At 48.1% G+C, this 9,363-nt stretch overlaps 1 protein-coding gene and 1 long non-coding RNA gene across 2 annotated transcripts; both read left to right on the top strand.

Moving 5' to 3' along the window:
- The first annotated feature begins 621 nt into the window (after positions 1-621).
- LOC146974662 (uncharacterized) lies at positions 622-2,006 on the top strand. Its single transcript, XR_015037562.1, has 6 exons — positions 622-720; positions 821-880; positions 962-1,030; positions 1,143-1,188; positions 1,710-1,739; positions 1,785-2,006. It is a non-coding gene; the product is annotated as an uncharacterized LOC146974662 (long non-coding RNA).
- Positions 2,007-2,122: 116 nt separating this feature from the next.
- On the top strand, positions 2,123-8,133 carry LOC146974661 (uncharacterized). The gene is made up of 10 exons (XM_085798946.1): positions 2,123-2,283; positions 2,369-2,696; positions 3,018-3,819; positions 3,958-4,164; positions 4,309-4,694; positions 4,784-5,289; positions 5,376-5,864; positions 7,002-7,141; positions 7,945-8,006; positions 8,071-8,133. The coding sequence occupies exons 1-10, from the start codon at positions 2,243-2,245 to the stop codon at positions 8,131-8,133; spliced, it is 3,024 nt and encodes a 1,007-aa protein (XP_085655072.1). The 5' UTR covers positions 2,123-2,242.
- The last annotated feature ends 1,230 nt before the right edge of the window (positions 8,134-9,363 follow it).

The raw sequence follows: 9,363 nt of genomic DNA, 5'->3' as shown, positions 1-9,363 counted from the left end.
CCCGGCCCAACACCAACATGGCCCTTTTCAAGACGTATGTCTTGAAGAGACGCACTGCAGCTTCCACCCTCTCCTCTTCCACCTCCACTTCCGCTGCACGTCCACCTGCAGCCTCCGCCTTCCCGTCTTCGGCCTCCGCTGCACGTCCACCTGCAGCCTCCGCCTTCCCATCTTCGGCCTCCGCTGCACGTCCACCTGCAGCCTCCGCCTTCCCGTCTTCGGCCTCCGCTGCACGTCCACCTGCAGCCTCCGCCTTCCCGTGTTCGGCCTCCGCTGCACCTCCACCTGCAGCCTCCGCCTTCCCGTGTTCGGCCTCCGCTGCACGTCCACCTGCAGCCTCCGCCTTCTCCTCTTCGGCCTCCGCTGCACCTCCACCTGCAGCCTCCGCCTTCCCGTGTTCGGCCTCCGCTGCACGTCCACCTGCAGCCTCCGCCTTCCCGTGTTCGGCCTCCGCTGCACGTCCACCTGCAGCCTCCGCCTTCCCATCTTCAGCCTCCGCTGCACGTCCACCTGCAGCCTCCGCCTTCCCATCTTCAGCCTCCGCTGCACGTCCACCTGCAGCCTCCGCCTTCCCGTGTTCGGCCTCCACTTCCTCTGCACCTCCAGCAGGATTCCAAAGTGGCGCATGGAAGCCCGCCACTGTGAAATCTCTGCTGGCACGTGGGAAAAATCTGTCCCCTTCACAGCTGGTGAAAAAGTTACTGTCACCAGTTAAACTCTGTGAGTAGGAGTGTTAATTTTGAATTTCCCCTACAGCAGTCCTACATGTATAGCTTGTAGCGTTTTAACAGATTATACAAACTTGTCCACTTTTTTCCAGCTCCAGCACCGCACCTCACCTCACCTCCACCTTCAAAACCCCGGCAGCTTTTCCCTTCTGGTAAGTATGCACCATCTTACAGACATTTGTCTCTGTGTATTGTTAACAGTAGGCCTAATACTTTCAACATTTCCTCTCCAGACCCTGCCGAGATTGATGATGAGGAAATGGTATCTGCTGCAGCGCAATGTGAGGCACAGCTTAATACAGGTGTGGCATATGACACAAATGCAAATATGATGTGAATGTTTAGCGACAACACTAAGAATATTATTTTGTGGAACATTTCTACGTTTTAAATATATTTTTATTCCCAATACAGCATAAAACCACATCAACCAGGATGCAAACCTTAAAGATGTACAAAGGTGTCGCTGTTTTTTTGTGTTATTTGCTTAACTCCACTCACCCATGTGCTCTAAATCCATGACCTGAATTTTAACGCCTTTTTTTCCACACCCTTTTTCACAATTACACTGCATGCTCCGCTCATTCACACTTTAGCTCCCTCTGAACCGCTGGGATGGTGGACAGTCGTTGTTCTAATTATTACAATAGTAGTTGTTACTGTGTCTGTGTGCATGTTTCATATCTGTGGTCATCCTTAATACTTGTGAATTCATTTTGCATAATTTTCCATGTGCTTACACTGGGTTCTTTGCTTCTTAATATTACTTAATGTACTACACTATCTACTACTAATCTTAACATTGTAGTATTTCATCATTAGTATTATTGACATTGTATTTTAACACTAGTATTATTAAGATTGTACTATTTATTCAGTTTCTTTCTGTAGTTTTTCTGCGCTGTGGCACTTGGTGAGTTGCATTTATGGCATATTACTATCAAAACCAACATTCAGCCTAATTAATTTCTCCTTCATTAGCTCTTGCAGCCACGGTCCCTCGCGAGGCCTGTGCTGATCCTCCTCCACCAGCAGCTCTCCTTCATCCACCAGCAGCTCTCCTTCATCCACCAGCACCTCTCCTTCATCAACCGCCAGCTGAGCTTCCCAGTCACTGGAAGGATCAGCTTCCACCTTACCAGCAGGAGTGGATACGGCACACTCTGTTCAAGGCCAACCCACGTACCGGCAAGCCAGAGCTAGTGTCACATCTGAAGCTTTGGTGGTATCCTCCTCAGCCCGCCCTCATTCACACCCAGCCTCCCGCCTCGCCTGACCACTTCTTCTGCCGGCCGTTGTTTTTGTGGATGCCCCAGAAGATGTGGCTGTTTCCTCTGGTCTGTGTTCGTCCAGCCTGCGGCAAGCACAGACTAACAGCTGCAGGGGTGTACAGAACAGTGCGGAAGGTGCTGGACATCGACGGGTGGTTTGACCTTGCCACTGAGTACCTGGAGTGCAAACGCTGCTCCAAAAAGTATCCTGCTTGGTCTGAAGACATCTTAGGCCAGCTGGATATGGGCCACCGCAGCAAGTTTCCAGCTTTGCTCACTTACAGGTAATTCATAATTAATGTCAACCATTATTAGGTGCTTTTATATGTGTTTTTTTTTTTTTGACATTACACTCCTTCCTTTCATTAGATACTCGTGTGGCATCCGTGTGCTGAGGATGATGAGGGAGAGGACAATGGGCAACAGTGTGACCCAGCTCTACAAAAAGCTGCAGGAACAACACAGCGAGGCGTGGATGGAGCGTGTCTTGCAGTACCTGACAGCTTGCGAACCATTCGCAAGGTCCACTGTTGCCTGCCCGTCCGTCTTTGCTGAGCCTCCCTGCTTACCTGCCCTTCCCAAGCCCAAGTGGCTGTTAGCGGTTTACGCCAGGGATGTTCTCAGCCGGCTGCATGAGGTGAAGGCCAAAATCACCTCCATCTTTGGCTCTGTCCTCAAGATGGACTCCACCAAAAAGGTATCACAGCCCTGTTCATATACAGAATTTTGAGTGCATACATAATAGATTGATAGAGATAGTCTTTAATGTCATTGTATCAACAGTACAACTACTGTACAACTACTAAAAGCAAAAGCAAAGCACACAATCACTACACAATCACTTCCTCATGATAATAAAACAAAATACATACAGCATACTAAAACTAAAAATGGTGGTATCATCATCATCATCATCATCATCACCAGGAAGCATAGTAGCACCATCAGAGAAACAGAGATTTAAATATTGCACTTTTACAAGTAACACAGTTTTTAACTGCTTTTCTTTTCTGAATAGGTCACGAAGAAACTCGCTGGTGCTGCTGCAGGTACGGCTGCCTGGTGCACCAATGTTGGGAACGAGTACGGTCAAGTCCTTGTCTCGGTTCTGACAGCTGGTGAGGGACAAGCACTTGACGCCATGGCAGCTGGCCTGGTGAAGCGGTACAGTGAGGCGGGTGAGGCGCCACCCAAGGTGATGTACGTGGACAGAGACTGCTGCAGTCAGCATGGCCCTTGTCGGGTGAAGGCCATGTTTGCAGGGTGGGATGAGCTTCAAGTGCGCCTTGACATCTGGCATTTCATGCGCCGTTTTGCTGGAGGCGTCACCACTGAGGCTCACCCCCTGTATGGCATCTTCATGGCACGCCTGTCCACGTGCATTTTCGAGTGGGACCCGGAAGATGTTGCTGCTCTTCGCCGTGCCAAGGAAGGTGAGCTGGCAGCGAGAAGTGTTGGCCACATCTCGGAGGAGGCGGTGACCACTCGCATCAACCGGAGGGAGTTGGCGCTGCACTGCAGGAGGAGGACCAGAGGGGTGGCGGAGACCAACAGACTGATCGACTCACTGATCAGTCTGTTTGACAGCGAGAGTGGGAAGGACACTCTGGGTGTTCCTCTGCTGGACCACGAACGGATCCAGCAGATATGGAAGGAGCAGCAGAAACACCTTGGCTGTATCCAAGACCCAGAGGACTTCCAGCTCTACATTAAAACGGGCACCTTGAAGAAAGGCAACGTGGAGCTGTGCTGCTACAGGTGTGCCCGTGGCTCTACCTCCCTGGAGTCCTTTCACCTCCACCTAAATAGATTTATTCCAGGTATTGCATACATATGCGTTACTAGTTTTAAACCTCTTCTCTATGTCTGGCTTTATTTTATACAGTACATACTTCATATCATATGTAGTAAATATATTTTACAAATGTGACATGCCTCTTTGTGTATTTCACCTTCAGGAACCAGTGCCAGTGATGCGCATTTCCAGGCGTATCTTCTGGATGGGCTGATGCGCTGGAATGATGACCGGATGGAGGATGCCGTAAAGGGAGCACCTTCCATCCGCTCCTACGGCAGTGCTCTGAGAGAGGCGGTGGACCAGCTCAGCCAAATGGTGCTAGGGAGATGCTGGGATGAGCGCTATCGCACCCCTGGAGCGTACACGGGTAAGAAATTATCCCCCATTCAACATGAAAAAAAACACCTTAATTAATTTTTTCTTTAATAACACTATGTATTTATCAATGTAACCTTTAATGTATTGGATGTTATATTAATAATACTTTCCTTTTTCTGTTTTTTTTCCCTAGGTGAATTGCTGGGGATGGAGTACCTGTACAGCCAGACCGGCAAGCAGCTGACTCCAGTGCTCCAGAACCCAGAGGAGGAGGACAGGCTGGTGGAGGAAGTGAATGATGAGGACATCCAAGATGAGGGCTTTGTTGAAGAGCACATCGAGGACATCACAGTTCCTGTGCTGTTTGAGAGCGACCCCTCCCGTGCTCTGCAAAGCAGGCCCTCATCGTTACCGAGTCCTCAGGCCTCACCTCCTCCGCCGTCTCCACCTCAGTCCTCTCCTCCTCCGCCGTCTCCACCTCAGCCTTCTTCTTCTCTGCCTCCTTCACACCCTCTTCCTCCACCTCCGCCCTCTCTTCCTCAGACCCCTGCATCACCTGCTGATGTAGACGAGGCTCAGGTAAGACACTTTAATAACTATTTCAATCCAATCTCAATTACATTTTATTTCACATACAGTATATTACTATTAATCAATTAATTTATTAGGGAGCAGTGATTGGACCGGATGGGATCGCTGGGTGGGACAAGGTCCAGGATCTCGCCGTTTACCTGGTGGATCTCCGTGAGGCTTCCTATTACACTGACCTCCAGGTGACCGAGATCGTGCGGCTGTGGACAGCTCTCCCCGACGTTGACAAGCAGCACGTCAACTACCAGCCTCGCCATCAGGTGCGCCTGACAAGTGGCCGCTTTAAGGCGCCGAAGCGGTCTGGAGTCACACCGGGTGTGGAGAGTGTGAAGCGCTGCTTGATTGGACATCCTGGGGGTCCAGCACAGTGGCCCAGCACCAGTCGCTTGGTTGAGGCCATATGCACCAAGCTGTGCAGTTTGCATAAGTCGCCAACCAAGAAGTCTGGTGTCTCCACCCCCAGATGGTCAACGATCCTTGGCAGCTACCACCACATCCGGCAACTGGTGCTCAATGCTCCAAGGCTCATGGCAGAGACCACGCTCCAGCTCTTTGAGCTAAATCAGAGGACACTCATTCAGTGGTAGGTCAGGCACGTTATTTGGCAGCACTCATGTGACCCCTGGAAAGCCTTCACATACTGGTCTAACATAAATGATCTTCTCTCAGGTTTCAACGGAGGCAGAAGACACAGGAGATGAGTGTCCTCTCCCAGGGAATGGCTCCAATTCATCAACCAATTCAACCAATTCCCGTGGCGCCTAACCAGCTTCCGGCCCCGAAGGAGAAGCTGGAGCTCCTTCCTCCAACATCTGGCCCGCTGCACCAGTTTGTCCTTCCTCCGAATCTGGAGGGACAGGCTCCCCTCCTGCGGCCAGGCAGACGGCCCGCTGCTGCCGCCGCCAGGGAGCGCCCCCTTGCACCCACACCCACTGCACCCACCCCCACTGCACCAGGCACTGCACAGCCCGTGTCAGCTCATTTAGGGAACCTCATCCGTAACCCCGACAACACGCTGTCACTGGTGCTGGCAGCTCCTGGTGCCAGTGCAGGCCCGGCTCCACTTGGTCCTGCATCTACTGCTCCTGTCTCTCGCTTCACAGAGAGGAACAGACGACGGCGGGCCCTTGAGGAGGAGGGTGAAGTGCCGAAAAGGAGGTATGTCAGAGGGGTGGCGTACAATACGTGTAGCATCTGTGGACAGCCAAAAACTAAAGACTTTGGCCATAGCCGTCATGGCAGCGCCACCTTTTGTCCACAGGCCTCGCAAGGGAAATCTCTGGAGGAGTGGCTAAAGGAACAGAGAGCACAAAAATAAGATTGTAAAGTTGTGTATATAGTGTATATACTGTATTGTGTGTGTTTGAATACAGTTCCCCAGTACAGTAGCTAACAAAAGTGGGTTCAATCACTCAAATTAATTGAGCGATTGTTTTTTTTTTTTTTTTTTACTGTAATCCTGCTGACCAACAAACCAGATAATGGGGTTGAAGTCTGTATGTGATGGTTGGTTTCTTCTTCTTCTGAACTCTTTATTTTGCTGTTCAGGAGGATGTTGGCACAGGGTTAATCATACTACAGTTTGGACCATGCACTCAAATACACACATACACACACGTACAGAGACTATCATCAGCCTTCAAGTATGAGTACACAGGTGCCACGCTACTGATTTTAGCTCAGGTGTTAACAGGACAGAAAATAAAGCAGCAGAAAGACGAGACACAACGAGGTGATGTGCAAGACACAGAGACAATTTGTAGCTTTTTCTTTTTGAACCGAGACCCTTTCAGTCCCGTTCAGATTCACAAAGTCCAGGGAATCGATCCTGACTTGTAAATCCTTATAAAATCTTTCCTGTTAAAGGCTTGATGAAGGCTTTATTCGGCCTGACACACACACACACACACACGCAGCCATATTGCATCTGATCTGACGTCATAGTAATTTAAAAAAAAATGACTCTGGGGACAACACTATAGAAATGGCACTTTGATATAACTTAAAGTAGTCAGTGAAAATAACTCTAGACACAGCCATTAATGTCTAAACAGTTGGCAACAAAAGTGAGTACACCTCACAGTGCCAGTGAACATGTCTAAATTGTGCCCAAAGTGTCAATATTTAGTGTGACCACCATTATTAACTAGCGCTGCTTTTCACCCTCCAGGACATGGACTTCACTGGAGCTGCACAGGTTGCTGCTGGAGTCCTCTCTCTCCCTCTCTCCTCCACGATGACGTCACAGAGCAGGTGGACGTTGGACATCTTGCTCTCCTCCACCTTCTGCTGCAGGATGCCTCACAGGTGCTCCACTCTAGGTCTAGGTCTGGAGAGTCACCGTCACCCTTACCTTCAGCTTCCCTTGCAAGGTAGTTGTCATCTTGGAGGTGTGTTTGGGGTTGTCATCGTGCCCTGCGGCCGGGTTTCCAAAGGTGTGGGGGCGGGAGGGAACATGCTCTGTTTCAGAATGTCACAGTACAGATTCATGTTTCCCTCAGTGAAGTGCAGCTCAGTGCTGCCAGCACTCATGCAGCCCCAGACCATGATGCTACCACCACCATGCTTCACTGTAGGCAAGACACAGTTGTCTTGGTAATCCTCATCAGGCTGTCGCCACACACAATGGATACTATCTGATCCAAACTAGTTAGTTTAGTACATTTTTTAGTAAACAGGTTAGTAAACAGAATATTTTTGTCAGGTTAGTAAAAAAAAAGGGTTAGGGTTAGGGTTAGGGTTTGGGTTTGGGTTTTTGTTAGGTTAGTCAACAGATCAGATGGTGTCCAATGTATGTGGTGACAGCCCGATGAGGAGTACCAAGACACAATTGTCTTGGTACTCCTCATCGGGCTGTCACCACATACATTGGACACCATCTGATCCAAGCTAGTTTATTTTTAGTAATTCTTTTAGTAAACAGGTCAGTAAATAGATTTTTTTGTTAGGTTAGTCAACAGATTATTCTTTTTAGGTTAGTAAAGAGATTTAGGTTAGATTTTAGGTTAGTAAAAAGATCAGATAGTATCCATTGTGTGTGGCGACAGCCTGATGAGGATTACCAAGACAACTGTGTCTTGCCTACAGTGAAGCATGGTGGTGGTAGCATCATGGTCTGGGGCTGCATGAGTGCTGGCAGCACTGAGCTGCACTTCACTGAGGGAAACATGAATCTGTACTGTGACATTCTGAAACAGAGCATTACCCCCACCCCACACCTTTGGAAACCGGGCCGCAGGGCACGATGACAACCCCAAACACACCTCCAAGATGACAACTACCTTGCAAGGGAAGCTGAAGGTAAGGGTGACGGTGACTCTCCAGACCTAGACCTAGAGTGGAGCACCTGTGAGGCATCCTGCAGCAGAAGGTGGAGGAGAGCAAGATGTCCAACGTCCACCTGCTCTGTGACGTCATCGTGGAGTAGAGAGGGGACTCCAGCAGCAACCTGTGCAGCTCCAGTGAAGTCCATGTCCTGGAGGGTGAAAAGCAGTGCTAGTTAATAATGGTGGTCACACTAAATATTGACACTTTGGACACAATTTAGACATGTTCACTGGCACAATTTAGACACGTTCACTGGCACAATTTAGACATGTTCACTGTGAGGTGTACTCACTTTTGTTGCCAACTGTTTAGACATTAATGGCTGTGTCTAGAGTTATTTTCAAAGGACAGTAAATCTATACAGTTACACTAGCTGTACACTGACTACTTTAAGTTATATCACAGTGTCATTTCTATAGTGTTGTCCCCTGAAAAGATGTAATAAAGGTTTTTTTCAAAAATGTAAGGGAAGCACCCTATATATAAATATATATATATATATTGTGTGTGTGTGAGTGTTCTTTTCGATATTTATTTATTTTATATCTTGTGTTCAATAAATCTTTTTGTACCAACATTTATGACTCAGTGTGTCCATCATTAAAAAAACGGTCTATATTGTCCCATAGTAGAACATTTTAATGTTATCATTATATTAATAGAAACAGAAATAAACATTACTAGTCATTGGGGGGGTATATCCAAGGCAATGGTCTTCATAATAAATACAAATTAAGAAGTATTAATGAATACAATAACATCAAATTGCTATGGATTTTAAATCGGGAGTGATACATCGGGAAAACATCTGCATGGTGCCGTGATTTCGCGAGACCACCAGGGGGAGACGTTCTCATGGCAACGGACAAACAATCTCAGCTGAGAGGGACAACAAACCGTCTTTGGCAACAACACGACTACCTGTGTCATTCAGAACATGATTTAATGATATCTGTTATTTACACTGGCTACTGCTTTCTCATGAGATCACGTGACTGTAAACCATAGATATACGTATACTTACAGATTACTGTAACCACTCGGCTCCACTGTAAATAGCACTCTTTGATTCACGGCGTTTTATTTGCCGATGATTAATAATAAACACAACTCAAATAAAGTAGTTTTAACGTTAATGCGCTGCTCCACGGGCGCAATAATATTAATATTATTCTGGCAATAATCTAATTTCCGGTTGTGTATCTCGTTTCCGGTTGTGTGTGACCGGGGGTTTTACTTTGGCCGGCAGGTCGTAGGTTCGAATCCAGCTCACGGCGAGGTGCACGGCGGGTGACTCGGTTAAAATACGCCAGAAATATCTATATAGATA

This window comes from Trachurus japonicus, chromosome 14 (assembly GCF_045865225.1).
Source record: "Trachurus japonicus isolate A0001 chromosome 14, Traja_1.0".
Lineage (NCBI taxonomy): Eukaryota > Metazoa > Chordata > Actinopteri > Carangiformes > Carangidae > Trachurus > Trachurus japonicus.
Note: the sequence above shows the minus strand (reverse complement) of the source record. Positions and strands in the feature narration are given on the sequence as shown.